This window comes from Stegodyphus dumicola, chromosome 9 (assembly GCF_044657685.1).
Source record: "Stegodyphus dumicola isolate Sdum_Otavi_A_Nest chromosome 9, ASM4465768v1".
NCBI classification, from domain to species: Eukaryota; Metazoa; Arthropoda; class Arachnida; order Araneae; family Eresidae; genus Stegodyphus; species Stegodyphus dumicola.
In genome coordinates, this window is record NC_140776.1 from 27,183,942 (window position 1) to 27,200,542 (window position 16,601).

The window sequence follows — 16,601 nt, forward strand, 5'->3', positions numbered from 1 at the left end:
TATTTTTCATTGCATATCGCCTGCTTTGAGATTTTGATATTGATCTCCCTGCCTCTCAGAAAAGAAAAATAGAATCATTCATTGCATTTTGCTAGGCTAAGATATGTGTATAGATCGATCGATGCCGGCATATACTGCATATCGAAAAGTTATAACAAATTATTTCGGTAATTCATGATATTTCCATAATGACTGTAAAGAAACAGATGTAAATTAACAGGAACACTCAATAAATTACAAAAATTATCTTTATTTTACGTTTTTGGACTTTGTTAAAAAAAGTATTGATGTTTGGGATGAAAATACACTGGTGTGCAAAAATTAAGGACGAGACGGTTTTTTTCAATATAACTCTGTAAAAAAGCTTTCCAAATCAACACATTTAATACCGTAAGATCCCCAATGCGTAAGGACATGAGTAATGTAAGCAACACTTACTAAAAGAGAAATCAGAGGGATAAAAAGAAGCTTTATTGAAAAAGTAGCATGGAGCGCAATGCGACTGACAGCCGAAACATCCGGTCTTTAATAGGGGATATGATCTCCCCTGACTGCTAGGCAGGTTTCACAGCGTCTGCCCATGCTGAGAATGAGGGTGTCAATGAGTTGTTGAGTTCGTCTTGCAGCGCCAATCGAAGCTCCGGAATCGTTACTGGTGGTAAGGTACGAGCTGCCAAGCGTCTGCCTAGAAAATCCCATACATGCTCGATGGGATTGAGATCCGGAGATCGTGCCGGCCAATCCATACGTTCAATATCCTCACTCTCTAAGAGCTGTTCGGCAGCTACTGTGCGATGACAGGGTGCATTGTCGTCCATGAAAAGGAACTGCGGACCCATAGCGCCTCTAAAAAGACGTACATATGGAAGAAGAATCTCGTTACAATAACGGGTCCCGTTGACTGAACCTGCGTCGAAGATGTGAAGGTCTGTACGACTACCAAGCATGATGCCTCCCCAAACGAGAACACCGCCACTTCCATACCTGTCCCTTTCAATGATGTTCGAGGGATGATTGCGGCTTCCCCGCTCTCTCCAGATGAGTATACAATAAGAATCGCTACTCAGATTAAATCTGCTCTCATCTGTAAGAGTACTCGTCCCCATTCATTGTCTCTCCAATTCCGGTGTTCCCGGCACCACAGAGAACGCCTTCTCCGATGGGCAGGCGTTAGAGGTACACACCGTACAGGGCGTCGTGCAAACAGACCACCACAGTGCAGTCTTCTGGCCACGGTAAAACGCGATATCGGTCGTCCAGTCGCCTGTGTCGTGTGTCTAGCGATTTCTCCCGCTGTCTGCCGCCTGTTTCTTTTGGCCTGTAAGGCAATATACCGGTCATCTGCGGGTGTGGTTCCTCGTGGACGACCACTATTAAACCCCCGGATAGCTGTTCCTGTAGTTTGAAATTGTCTCCAAAGTCGTGAAACGATGCTGTGAGCAATTCCGAACTCTGCAGCCACACTTGTCACACTGCGGCCTTCCTCCAACTTCCCAATGATTCGACCTCGGGTAAAAGCATCCAGATGTCGTCTAACAGATTGATTATTCGCCATTTCTCGCTGAGGCAGCAACTCTGTGTGATTTTAACTGCTATACGGCGTGCAATCTCTTTGCCAGAAATACTGATCTTACAGCTGATATGCTAATTTTTCGACTTCGTCCTTAATTTTTGCACACCAGTGTATTTTGCTATTGCAATATAGAAAAATAATTTTGTTTTAAGAAAGCTTAAAAAAACTGCCATGAATGTTTGATTTTTATATTTTTAAACAATACTCATAATTCTCAATTCTCCATTCATGTGTTTGATTTAAATATTTAAATGATAATAACTTGTAAACTTTTGTAAAAATTCTCATATTAAATCCTCATAATTTTTGTACTTCGACAGTTAAAGAAATTTAAATAATGTGTACATTATATTAAACAATTAAAAAAGTAATTAGTTTTCGAGTATTATACTTTTATCTAAAATAAAGTCGCAAAATGAACCTAATTAAAAAACCTGAAAGGTTTCACATTAACAATCGCCCAAAAGGGTTTGTTAAGGTTTTTTTAACTGTCACTGAGCTCGCAGATTACCAAACACCTGTTGCAGTCACTCCTGCTAACCTGCCCCCCCCCCATTTTTATATTTGTTTTTTGGCTTTAATTATTAAGGCTTGTTTTCTTGGCACTTAAGTCATATTTAACAGAAAATCACAAAAAATTTAAACGCAGTATATATAGTAGCAAATGTTTACAACTCTCGATGCAGTGTCAAGTGTTGGCATACACGTTTTCTATCCCCCCCCAGTCTTTTCTTAGTTCGTCATATCAATGCTCAGTTTTCTTAGTAAGTTGGCTTGGAAAACTATTTCTGTCCTTTTATTATTAACTCTTTGCGTGTGAACTTAAATATCGATTGCTTCGAACTTACGCTATATAAAATTAAATTCAACAGGAAAATCACAAAATGTATAGAAACAGCCTATTTTTAAAATTTCCGATAGACAGTCTCGCATACTGGAGATAAAAATATTTTATTCCGTACAGTGTTGCCGCTGCTGTCTTTCAAATCGTTGAGTTTGTTAATCAAAAATTATTTAAAGTTTTACAAAATATATAATAATAATAACATATAACGTCATCAATGAAAATATTGAATATTTTTAATCAGACGAATAATGAATTAAATGCATTTTTATTATTGAAATCAATCGGATTGAAAAGTAAGAAACGAATATTCTTAAGAAGTTCTGTTGTCTTCAAAAAGCTTAGTTTCTTAGTCCACGACAAACAGACTGAATCTGAAAGATAAATATCTTAAATTTAATTCAATGGCAACAGACTCGAATGGAAATGAAACGTCACATTTATAGCAATTCAACGAAAAATCCCGTTTCGAAACTAATAACCCTTGTAGGCTAAAAATAACAAATAATAATAAGTATTTAATAGTTGACTAACTATTTTATTGCAATGTTTATTTTTCTAATAATGACTCTATTTAAATTCAAAGTTTAAAAGAGTTCTTTATTGAAAAAAAAAAAAAAGGTTGAAAGGCTCATTTTAAAGAAAATAAACAGCGTACTTATTACCTATTTATTATATAATGTAGAATAGAAAAGTTACAAATTATACCTTTTTTAATGCTTATTGCTTACTAACTAAACTCGTTATCTTCGCAGGTTTTTGTCTCCTAATTTATTTACAACAGAAATACAATGCTTTGGTTTAACATAATGTATTCTGAGGAATATAGTTTCCTATCACTGTCAGGAACTTTCTGTTTAACTGACAATACACAGATCAGTAATCGTGTGGAATAGAATGTTTAGATGGTAAATAAACTAAATAAGCTTGTACATCATTTCCCCGACATTAATCCGAACTTTATAACAGAAATTTTAATATTTAATTCACACTTTTTTTTAAATGTTAACACCAGTTCTTTTATACACTTTTGAATTAACAAAATGCATATTTGGGTACATTTCACAATGTTTTGTAACAAGCACCTAGCCTTGTACCGTAAACAAAATTAAATTATGAAAAGTCCATTCGTCGTAATTACTTATCCTTCTGTAATATCATTTATAACTACCACTTTTAAATCAATTTGGCTTGTTTGCTCTAATCGCGAGAAAAGACCGATATTGAAGTATGCGAATAGAATCGATGATGTTCTTATTGATTGTAACAGTGCAGCGTACAGCGCTACCTGTATTTTAATGAGCATACAGGAATGAGATGTGGTCACGCAATCATCGGATCTGCATTTTGCTTTTCCCTCCTAGCAATTACAGTCAAACAAAATATTTAAGTGTACATAAAATTCAAAAGCCGTATTATATTTTTAAATACATGGGAATTAAACTTTTTCTCTTGAAATGAGCTAGGAAAACGCATTTTAAAAATACATACACGATTCTGTTGCTATCACAAAATTCAAATCTTAGGAAAGGTATCTTATTTTAAACGAGCAGTAGTTCAGCAAGATGACCTGTTAATAATTTTATTTAAAAACATACATACATATTAATTAATGTCTAAACGTCTTAAATCATATTCAGATTTCTAAGATGAAACACATTTCTTTATAGTGATATCATAATGATAAAATGATCTTTAAATTTAAAATTTCCTAGTTTGTCAGATTTAGTTCTTTATTCGATAGCCCAAGGAGAGAAGAGACGAAAAGATATCATTTGTATTGAATGCTATAAATAAAATAGGCAATTAAAAGAGCATTTTTATAACCCATTATCCTCCCTATGCGTATATTATAAGAGGTAATTTCTGATAATTTATTGAATTGGACTGACTCCAGTACACGAATCGAAGAATGAAGAACATCCGTGCATTTAACTGCACCATGCATTTCTAAATAACTGTAACCATAAACTTAAATTTCTGAAGTTTTCTGAAAATTCTTTTCTGAAATGAATTTCTTGTGCATATTTTGAGTGTAGTTAGGCGAAATGGCATAAGGGTTATTAAAACTGACATAAATTTTACGGAAAAAGTACTTAAATGATTTGCTTTTCGTATTAAAATTTCATTGAAAATAAATAAATTTAAGCGTCCAGAAAGAAAATTATTCTTGACCCATTTGCCATTTTAGTTTTGTTCATAAGGTTTTTGTTTTCTGGTTCTAAGTTTCATTTAAGATGCATTTGTTTATTTAAACTTCTCCTTCCCCTTCAATTTTAGGTTTTCCTTAATTGAACTGAAGAAAAGAAGGTACATTTTTTCCAAACAGTATGGAATATAAGATAGCAGATGAATTATTTGGGATATTTTTGCAACATATTGCGTTTGCTTTTTTTTTTTTTTTTTTTTTTTTTTTTTTTTGCAAAGGAAGGTAGTTTCATAAAACGTCAAGGTACATTTTCATAGTTACAGTTTATTAGATTAAAGTCCTCTAATTAACTAATAATTTTAATTGCTATTACTGAATAATTACATATGTAACGAGATATAAGTTATAATATGTTAAAAAAATACTAATAAATTAGTGAAGCAGATTTAATTTATTTATTGCTTACATTCACTTTTATATTTAGCTGAACTTAAAAAGTTTTAATGCTATATTACTGACATGGAAAATAAAACCAAATCTCTATTGGAAGAAAACGACAGAATCAAATGGGTCTTCTTCGTCAGTTGTTATTCATTGGCTTCTTTCCGAAAAACTTGACGTTTTCATTTATTTATTGTCGAATTTTAGATTTTGTAGCAGACGTACTACCGGCTGAGAGTACAGTTAAATAATAATTTCTTTTAAAATTATTCATTTTTCCCATAAATCAATTATGAAATGGGGGTTTTCATAGCAAGGAACGAATTCTTTTGTCAATAATGGCTGTTTTTTAAAGACGTCTAGCCTTTATATACTTCGCCGTATTTAACTGTCTAGAATCAGCAATACAAAATATTTTTTCTGCTTCCAATAGGTATAATACTAGTGTCAAACAAGAGCAACATACTTGTTCTCTTAATAAAAATGTAGTATTGTCTAAAAAATGTCTTTCTTTTCAAACCTCAGTTCTGAACACATCTTAATAAACGAATATGTCTGAAATCAGAGTATTACATATATTTATCTGTAAGTGTTATATGCAGTAAAGCATAAATGTTATACCTTTTAAAAATTGTAATTATACATAATGTGCATCATCTTAAAAAATAAATGTTAAAATTGCTCATCAACTCAGTATTTATTATTGCATTGCATGTGTTCGCTGATTTGCTATTATACTTGAAACCTTTTATCATGTTTAATAAATAATAACTTAATATTTGAATTATTTTGTTTTATCTAATTTTCAATGATTATTATGTGCACTTTTCATTATTTTTATATTATTATTGAATGCTTATATAATCTCAAAAACGTTCAAAGCTTTTTTGGTATGAATTTTTTTATGATCTAATTTTTTTAATAGTTTTGTTTGTGCTAACAATACTGAGGTTACCTTTTAAGCACGACTTTCCATTTAACTTTTGGCTTGCAATATTCTTCTTTTATATGTATCTATATAGAGCAGTCATTCCATTTCTTTTTCTCATATGCCAGTTAAATGTTATTTTGTGTATACTTATTAAGGTAAGAAATTTAGAATTTCAGTGCTCTATCGAACATTATTTTATACTTTTAAAGTTGAGAAATTAGTCTCAAATTTTCATAGTGTATTTTATATAGCATTTAATTTAGTATATAAGTTTTAACAGTTTTTTTCACTAGAAAATTTTTGTTTTATGTATTTAAACGTAAATTTTGGTGTGCAAATAAATATTTGGGAGCAATACTATGAGTTTATAGTTATTATATGTACAAATTTGCTAACTGTTATAACTAATTTATACATTATTTAGAATCTTGTGATGAATTCCTTTAGTTTTGTGGCTAATTCTTTTTCAATTTCAAAATGTTGTATACTTAATTACTAAACTATTATGACAAAAAATTTTATTCGTAAATGTAACTAAAAAGAATTTTGTTCATATCTTTGAATACTTTTAATTTGGTTTAACTATAATAAAGAGTTCCTTTGAATTATAATCCTCTCTACAGTTATCTTAATTCATGTTATGAAAATTAACTTTTGTCAATAATTAGATATAAATTTATTAAATGAAAAGGCTGGTTTTAAACAGAAAAATTCTACGTTAATTATATTGTACTTCTTCTTTAATAAAAGCAGATAAATCTGAAAAAAATCTCTCTTTATTTTTATCTGGTTTTCTATTAATTCTTTTTTAAACATTAAAAAATGGAATGATTGCCGAATCTTTTTAAGGAAGCGTCACTAAAATATCTGTCTGTGTATTTTTCGCTTTTCTCCCTTTATAGTGGTTCCCAACAACAAAATTGTCAAATATTTGATCTCTAATATAATTTTAATGACTTCCCAATATTCAAATTTATGATAGCATTTACAAAAGAAACCTTTGATGTTATTGCTGCTTTTTTTTTTCGAAATTTTTTGTATTGCACATATATATTAAAATATCAATAAAGTAAGGAGAAAATTATCTTTGTATAATAAGTAAATGCTACGTTGGGAACCGCTTCCTCAATAAAATTACATCTCTTTCTCTCGCGGGTTTTTTACTCTATCTCCTCCCCTTTCAGATATTGGCTGAAAATCCTCAGTACTCTTCCGACGACGAGTTAGATACTCTTGTAAGTATTGAACATCAAGTCTCCTTTTTCTCTGCTTTTCTCATGTCCATTTTTTGTGTTACTTTACAGATTAGGCAAGAAAAACCCTATTACTCACCCAACCCTGAATTAGACAGTCTTGTAAGTATTGACTTATTTTATGTTGTTGTAAGGACAGGGTACGTGTAGATTCTCACTCTCGTAATGAACTTCTGATTAAAGATTTTAGGCCTTTAAAAATATTAATGTATTTAAATTTCATCTAAACATCTTTTTATTACGTTATGCATAGTGGATGCAAAAAAAAAAAAAAAAAAAAAAAAAAAAAAAAAAAAAAAAAAAATTGTAAAACAGAGAAAATTTTATTAATGTTAGTATGCAAATAATTTAAAAACTTCAAACTATATTAGAATATGTTTTAAATTAATTTCTCTCTTGTATAAATCAATTTACAAGCTATTCCATTTAGTATATTCAAAATTTAAGAAACTGTACTTTTCTAATGCAAAATTAATGTTTATTTATTTATAAATATTAAAAGGCCTTTTTTATTCAGAATCTTTTTTATCTAGTTTCGATCTAGAGGGATTGTTTTAAAATGCAGCTTTTTCTTCAAATTCTTAAAAATAATTGAGTCAAAATAGTAATTAAATCAAAGAGCAAAATTATATTTTTAGAAGCAGCTTTCTTAAAAATAAATAAATAAATAATAAAAATAGAGAGAAAGTTTACATTATTTCGAAAATTTTGATATCATTATTTAATTTTAATATACCGAAACTAAATTTATCTACCAAAGAATTTAACAATGCTGTTTAAATTTTCAATAGTGTAAATAAATTCTGATTCTATTAAATAATAAAGGGAATTTTCAGTCACCAGTAAGTGATGTTGTTATGATTACATTTCATTCCTCGAAAATGATATTATTTTTATATGTTACCAGAAACCTTAAAAGTACTTTTTATATTCCCTTATGATGATGTTTTAAACTAAATTCCTGAAAGTATAAAACTTTTTCAAGAGCATTCTGAAAACAAGCTTGTAAAAATCGTATTGAAATTTTAAGTTAACTATTACACAGGCCTGCAAAATTAAGTTTCTAAAAGCGTTCTTTAAACGTATGCTGGAATTATAGTTTGGGGGAGCCATTTTATATGAGAGACTTTAAGTACAATATCACTTACAATTTTATTGCGATATATTGCAATTTACGTTAAATTCTTGAAATATACATATCTTTTCAGATTACATAGCTTTTTAGAATTACATACATGTTCAGATATAATAATGGTAGCTTCAAATTTTGTACTTTTCTCTGATTTTCTCAGTGCCTAGTGTGACAAAATGTTCTCCCTACTGCTTGATTTCTGATAGGAGAGACATTTTCTTAAATGTATGGCTTTTAATCAATACCTTCATAAACATCTAAAAAGCGATGGGAAAAGAATTTTATGTTTGCAACGTCTTGAAGTAAAATATTTTGCTACATGTTTAAAGAGGTTTTTGGCAAGGAATGTTTTTCTTTTCTTTTACCACTCTCCAATTCTTTCTTGTTAACTTTTACTGCTGCTTATGAAGCATGGGAATTAAACATAAGTATTATTCTCACCAAAAAATAATGCTCAGTATTTTAAGATTTATTTACTATTAACACAGTTTTTCCACTCATGATAATTGAGCTTATAATTTTATATACATGAGAAGTGATTTCAAATCTTATTATTTATACGAAGATACTCACCACAATGATGTTTTGGAAATGTGCAAAACCGTATGATTTATAATAAAATAGTAATATTCGTTGCATAATTTGTAATAGCATTTTTTAATTCATGTCAGAAATAACATTAAGAATAACTAAAATCTTCAAAAGTTTCTTCATTGCAGGCCTGTAGTAATAGTATTAAAGTGGAGTTTTTTTCAGAAATAATTTTAAAAAATTATAAAAGAATAGCGCATAATATATGTGCTTAAAATTAGCTGATGATGATTTTTTTAACTTAATTAGGTATATTGCACAGATTAGACCTAGTTTCTAGTTTACATTATAACTCCCTGAAATCTGTAATAATTACACTTTTAACCAAAATTGTTTTGTTATAGTTGACTTCTTATGGAGATTATTATTGTTTTTGATAGAAGTAAATGACATTCTTAATTCTTATAAAAGCATTTTTAATGTTATGTGTATATCTGTTAAATATGAACTGTGACAAATTAATCATGTGTATGTGTTCTGCTAGCATAGTTTGCGCAGTTATGACCATATTTTTGTTCCTTATGAGCATGTGATTTATCCTCAATGTCTGATTTATATTTTGAAATATTAGAATCAGTTTTTTTCCCATAAGTGATGTAATGTTTTAATTCATAATAAAAAAATGAATATTGAAAACTAGTTTCGCCGAATTAATTACTGCTAGCAAGAGCATCAGAAAATGTGTCGGGATGTTTATAAGACTTTTGAATTAAATTATGGTGTGATTTTTTTATTTTTGCAGATTGGTTATCAAATTGCAAAATATTCTAGAATATTGTTGAGTATTGTCATTCATTACTTGAACAAGAAGTTCTTTACTGTGGATATTTTCAGTTCCTGTCACAGCATATCAATATTTAGAAAAGAGAAAGAAATAAAGAAAATAGAAAATAATAATTATATTATTAAAAATTTCGTGTTATAGCTATATTATAGCTTCTTGAAATTGTGGTTTAGGAACAATTACTGCCATACATGTACGATGTTTTGTTAAAAATGCAATTTTACAAATTGCTGTAAAAATTCTGACACAAATTTCAAAATAATTTCTGCAGAAACGACTAGAACAAAGATTAAAATAGCTGTATCATGTAAGTTAATGCAGTAAATAAAAATATGAATCCAAATAATTAAATGGAAGAAAAATATTAATAGACAAAACGCGAAGAGAGAGAGGCAAAAAAATAGAAATAGAAAAAGGTTAATAGGAGGACGAACACACCACATGTTTCATTTGTGGAACTTCTGCGTAATGTTTCGTGTAGGTACGAATCCCTCTGTTCTTTTAATTACCCAATTCCCTGAGCAGTTTTCCCGCGCCAAACATTAAGAACAAAGAAACATTGGAAACGAGCAACCAACGAAACGTTCCGTAAAACGGCACAGCCGCGAGCTTCTATTTGTTAATTAAACTACGCCTCTGGGCCGGCGCGAGAAGTAAAAATGGATAATTGAAAGCATAATTTGTGCTTTCTGATGAGTTTTCATTTCCGGGGATATTGCTTTTAAGGATATCACGGAAAAGAGGGATAGAAACCGCTCAACTCCACTCGATTATCATAGCGTTCTTTTTTGGAAGAACGATTATGGCCGGATAATGAGTTGTTTGCAGTTGTTGCATTGCGCGCGATCATTTACGAGGTGCTTATTATTTGAACAGCTTGTAATTCTGCTTTCGTGCTCCACGAAGAGACGGGTTTGTTTTAGAGAGCACTATTATTTAATATGCAATTAGAAACTAGGATTATTTCGGGTAGGTAAAGTATTCGGGTTGTTATTTAATTCTCACTTTTGCAGCACGATCGCAGGTTCCAAGAATTAGAATTCTGTACTTTGAATACTCGTTAAATCATTAAAAAAAGAAAAAAGAAAGGAATCTCCCTAAGTTTCTCATCTCTCTCCAACCCAGACGTTTTCTCTCCATTGGGCTTTGTTAGTAAATGCAAAGATTATTCGCACATTTTTAGACGTTTTTGTTTTCTAAAAAAATTCGCCTGCTTGGAAATTTGCTTTTTAACTGTAGCTATATTTTTGAAAGTATTAACTATCATCTGCTACTTGACAATTTTGTTTCCATGCAAACTGGTGGTTTTGCATGAAGCGATGGTTGGAAGCTATGTCTGTGGTCTTTCCGAAGAAAGTTATTCATATTTAGTTATTACAAAACACCGTGAAAGCTTGGTTTTTCGATATCTAAAGCTACGATAGATAATATTGTCAACAAGAAAGGAAAAAAACGTCAGAATTTGTTTTAAGGTAGAGAGATTGTTCCAAATACGAACGCAAGGAAGATCGGAATGTTTCGAATGTTGCAAAGATAAGATCTTTAAATATTAAATAAAATCCGCGAAGGTCAAAAGACAGTTGCGAAATCATTGAAATGTTCAGAGTTACCTGTAAACAAGGGAATTAATGCTGATATAAATCTTAAAAAAGACGAAAAAATATAATGTGCATCGTCTTTCTCCACGAAAAATCGCCGAACGCAAGATACATTTAATCCGGACAAATTTGGAAAAATTTTGTAATAATAGATAAATCTTGGGTGTATTTAAATGATTGCAATAAGAGGTCCATTATTATCATCAATGAGGAGGGGAAAAAATCTTAAAACATGGTTCAAAGAATCTAGAGAAAAGTTTTCAAAAGGATTTTTTTTATGTTGTTGGTTTTTCACATAATGACAAATTAAAAATAAAGACAGTGGAGAAAAGTGTTAAGATCAATTGCACATATTATCAGGAACATATATGATACCTAGTTTTCAAATATGAAATACCTTCTCTTTACCCACAGTGCCATCAGTCAGTGGAACTGCATCAAGAAGCTACGCGGCAAAATCAACTGTTAATTTCCCAGAAAAAAATGGAACAAGAAACGGGTATCAAGTCCATAACCCTTCACTTATATCCCTAATAAATATTTTGATGTATTCCCCATGGATTTTTGCCTTTTCGACTTTTAAAAAGCGAATTGTCCAAACGTCGACCTTCAACCCTCCTTGGACTTTGAGAAGCTGTGTAGAGACATTAGGTTAATTGGAAAAGCCGGAGAGATGAAACATTCCCAGCGTGCAGAATCACTACACCACGAAGGCACGCTAGGAAGGCGGGAGAAATACTTTATAGCTGTACAAAGAGGAATGGTATTAAATACGTCTTCCGACACTGCAAAAGGGTCTATTGTTTTCGAAATTACGATGCAGAAAGAAAATGAAGAATAAGGGTTATCAAATGGAACATTTAAAACACAAAAGGTTTAGGTAAAATATTTATGTAAATACAAGGAAAATCGTCTAAAAATGTGCTAACAGCCTTTGTAAATTACAGCACTGTGAAATAAATTTTTGCCAGTGTTCTAAATGCTGTCTACATCATAATAAACTAGCATTTGTTTGTTTTTTTTTTGCCGGAGTTACCTAACAATTTACTTGAAAACTTTTTTTAAAATACTTGTTTAAAGTTTCTATTAAAAGTTTTTAAAAGGGATTTTTTCTAAAAGATTAATTGACAGTAATGAACTAAAATAAATATAGAAAATTCTAACTATAAAAACTTTCGAAAATATTCATTATCTAGCAAAAAAAAAAAAAAAAAAGTCTTAAATTAAATTAGATGTATTAAAAGAAATATTTCTTCCTCTGTGTAAGCATCAAATACTATTTCGAAGTTATTAAAAAAAGGACATGTTCTAGTAACCGCACATGTAATAACTTCGTCTTGACAAAGGAAATTGTTGAATCTCTAATTGAAACAATATTTTTTTCCGAAGAGTTTGCTTATTAATTTAAACTTTGAATTCAATACATTTGCAGTTTCTTCGTGATCATTTTTATATCAGAAAAATTAAAACTATACTAGTCATTAAAGAAAAAATATCTTTCACCTATAGGAATGTAAAATTAACCGTTACTTAAGTAAAGATATATTATTAATTAATGTGTGTATCAAAGCTTTGAACATATATTAATTTACCGCATTAAAATACTATAAACTACAGAATGTACAGTAACTAGTACGTATATGAATGTGCAAAAAGTGGCGCATTGAATGACTATGTAGTAACCTTCTGAAGGCTTAGCCACTTACCAAAGCAAACTTAAGGAAAAATATTTCAAGTACATCATAACTATTGAAGGAAATGGAATTCGAAATTAAGCATGCAAATTAAAAAATTAATTAATTAAAACAATTACATTGTGTACCAGAGGAAACCTAAGTAAGTAAAGTAGTTGAATTTATCTTTTAATATTATGAAATTATGTTTTTAATGACTGAACTGTATATTTCTACTGCTTTAAGAAACGTTCCATAATTTTCATATATTATTTTCTCTTTTTTTTCCCTTTTTCAGATGGTTCAAGCAATACAAGTTTTGAGGTTTCATTTATTAGAATTAGAAAAGGTAAATGTTTCACATAGTATTGCCTTTTATATATTTTATTATGTTGAATATGTAATGCAGTTGGATTACTTACGTATGACACACACCAAAAACACTGTTGTAATGTACAGAAATCCTTAATGATTTTAATTTGTGCTTACCCTCATATAAATTTAACTTTTTAAAAGCTATGTGATATTATGATTACAAGGAGAACATAAAGTGTTTAGCATTCATAGCTCAATTAACTTGTAAAATTGGAAACTGCTGTATTCTTCTTTTAATTTGTAAGTTAATATGCTAGTAAAATTTAGAATTATAACTGTTCTGAAAACCTATATATACACTTGTCCTCAAAATTAAGAAAATTTGCACATTATATCAGATTTATGAAACATTAATAGACAGAGTTTAATAAAATTTCGCACGAATATACATTTATAACAGAGACGGAGAAGTATCATTTTATTCAGAGAAGTCATTTTATTTATGCATAATTATCAGTGAAGCTCATAGATAGGGAGATGTTAAAAATCCACGATGTGATATCGAACTGAAAATTAAGTCTCATTTGGTACCGTTCCTCAATAGGGACTCAATATTGAAGAACGGTACCAAATGAGACCAAATACCTCAATATCCCATCTCCCAGCCAGACACGTCTTGCAGCGTGATGGCATACTGGACAGGAGGCAGTTGCAGGATTTTACGTACAACCTATAGCTTAGGGCCTCCACTTTTTTTAGCCCCCCCCAAAAAAAAATTAAAATATATTATGAATATAGTATTAAAATGTAGTATAACAAACTTAGAAAGGGCCCCATATCTCAAGTAGCCTAGGGCCTCATCAAGTCTAGATCCGTCCCTGGGCAGTAGAGGAGTTCTCGTGGCAGTCGATCCCACTCCTGCAACAAGACAGTTTCAAATACGGCATGGTTGTCGGAGGGGGGTGGCGAGATGAAATTGCCCTGCTAAGAACATCCCAGATATTCTGTGTATGGTAAAGGTCAGGAGATCTGATTAGACAATCCGCGCGTCGAATATCCTTACCTTCCAAGTAATCGTCGCCAGCTCAGCCCTATGTGGACGAGGGTTGTTGTCCTTTAGCAGAAACCCAGGACTATCTAAATCTCTGAAAAATCAAACGTAGGGCTCTTAACATATTCCCATGGCAGTCAGGGAGCCTTTGTGAAATACACGTAGGGGTTTACATGTATCCAACATAATGACATTCCACTACTGAAATGATCCTTTTCCCTAATAAAGGAGGAATGGTATCATGTTTCAAGCGCCTCCCGGCTCAAAATACGCCGAGAATCGGTGCCCAGGCTGAATTTCACTCATTTGAAAAAGTACGTGGTTCTACTGAAGTCTGGTGCAAGCGCATGTTGTTTGAGCCATACCAGATGCATTCTCTTGTGTGCTGTAATGAGTGGGACGCAGACAGCTTGTTTTTTGGCATACAGCGCTATCTCATGAAGCCTTGGGCAACTAAAGACCGTGAAACTCAGGTTCTAGTGGCAGCATATAGCTTATGGGAGAGCTTTACAGCTCTCCATAAGCTGTATGCTGCCCTGTCTCTCTGCGCTGGAAGTGGTAAATAACGATCCTCATCCGCCCTTATGCATCTTGGTCGACCTTGTCCAGGCTTTCTCGGTACGGAATCCACAGTCCTGAAACTGTTTCCACAAATAACAGACGACACTGAGCAGACGTTACATTGAGCTCTGTAGCCACCGGCGCTTGTGATTGACCTGCTTGCAATCCGTCGACAATTCTCCGTTCCGTCATCCTTACATTCACGGCTACACATTTTACCTGACACCTTATATAATTCACCCAACTGGCTAATGCCATGAAAGAATACGAACTCACCCCCAAATTACCTAAACCCGTCGTGCGCTTATATCCCCTCCACAATCACAGTGGTGCATATTCGACTCTGTATGTTTGCATAATTTTTTGGCGAAATAATTAATACCTTTTTGTTCAGTACTTTTCCTAAAAATAGACATAATTAATTTGCAAATTTTCTGAATTTTGCACACGAATGTGTATGTATATATATATATATGTATATAACTTAAAGTCGATTTTTATTCTGAATTCTGCGAATTTTGTTTTTCCAGAATTGATGTGATTACTTATTTGCATCGTTGGAAGGAACTATATTTTTATAATTTCTTGTTAAATCAATCCATAATAGTCCTTTAACGTCCTATCTAGAATAGTCCTTTAAGTCCTATTTAATAATAAATACACGCTTAAGAACAAATGTTTGTGTCTTTCTCTGAAAAAAAAAAAAAAAGAAAGAAGAGGAGTTAGGAATGCGACAGTAACCGTGAAATATGGTGCACGTTTTTTTCTCTGACAGTGATTGAAGATATAAGAACTATGTTGACAGACAATGGAACATAACGAGCAGTGTCGACGTTTGAAAAGGTCGACATCCCCCCCCCTCAAAAAAAGTGCTTCCTGATTTGAGAAAAGCAACTTGGCCATTTTTGAAGAAATAAATTTATGAATCATGTTTTTAACTAATTTTTTATCTGTTGAATCTGAGAATTGCGGAAGTTTGTTTCTCTGTCTTCTCTTTCCATGCACATGGTTGATGTCTTTAACTCCTTTTAATGGCATTAACCTTTTTAGCGCAGAAAAGTGCAATTCAGAAACACTCTGTGTGGCAATAGCAAAAATAAAAGTAACAAGTGTTGCGGCCAAGTACTAACGAATGTAAGAACGCATTTTAACATTAAAAAAATTTTTTTTAATCTTGTTTGAAAAGTTCAGTATTCACGTTTTAGTTATTCGGTACTAATAATTATCATCGATGAAAAATTTATTTTCAGAATTTATATTCATATTGTGATTCGACATCTGGAATTAATATACTAATATGTTATCTGACATAAAGATCAGAACATAAGATAATAACTTAAGAATTATGAAAACCATTTTTTTACATATTTCTCGCCAGGCATGATATTTGCTATTATGCCTTACGGTGTTAAAATAAATGACTCAGCTCTTGTGCGTGTTTTCGTCTTTTCTTTCATTTTGTTCCTCATGCCTTAAGATTTCCTTTTTATTAGTCCTCATTAACATAATATTGGGATTTCTATACAATGTGCTTTTGAAACGGAGGAATCAGGTAAAATAATTAAGGCAGTAGTTGAAAATGTATAATTTGAAAGGGGGGAAAAAAGGAAAAATAAAACCGGTTCTTGGAAGAAAAGACTATAATAATAAAATTTTATTAAAAAAAAATCTGAAAGGTTTCAGATTTTAAATTACGTTCAAAGGG

At 31.4% G+C, this 16,601-nt stretch overlaps 1 protein-coding gene across 5 annotated transcripts in view; it reads left to right on the forward strand.

The window, feature by feature from the left end:
- LOC118181208 (homeobox protein Meis1-like) overlaps nucleotides 1–16,601 on the forward strand; it is a 476,047-nt gene that overhangs the window by 53,898 nt on the left and 405,548 nt on the right. For 3 of the 5 annotated variants that reach the window (XM_085823297.1, XM_085823295.1, XM_085823299.1), the window contains exons 3-4: nucleotides 7,243–7,293; nucleotides 13,268–13,318. In XM_085823297.1, coding sequence (XP_085679423.1) covers nucleotides 7,243–7,293; nucleotides 13,268–13,318 — 102 coding nt within the window. Of the gene's footprint in view, nucleotides 1–7,122; nucleotides 7,174–7,242; nucleotides 7,294–13,267; nucleotides 13,319–16,601 lie in introns of all 5 variants that reach the window. The other 2 variants (XM_085823298.1, XM_085823296.1) reach the window with 1 other exon arrangement.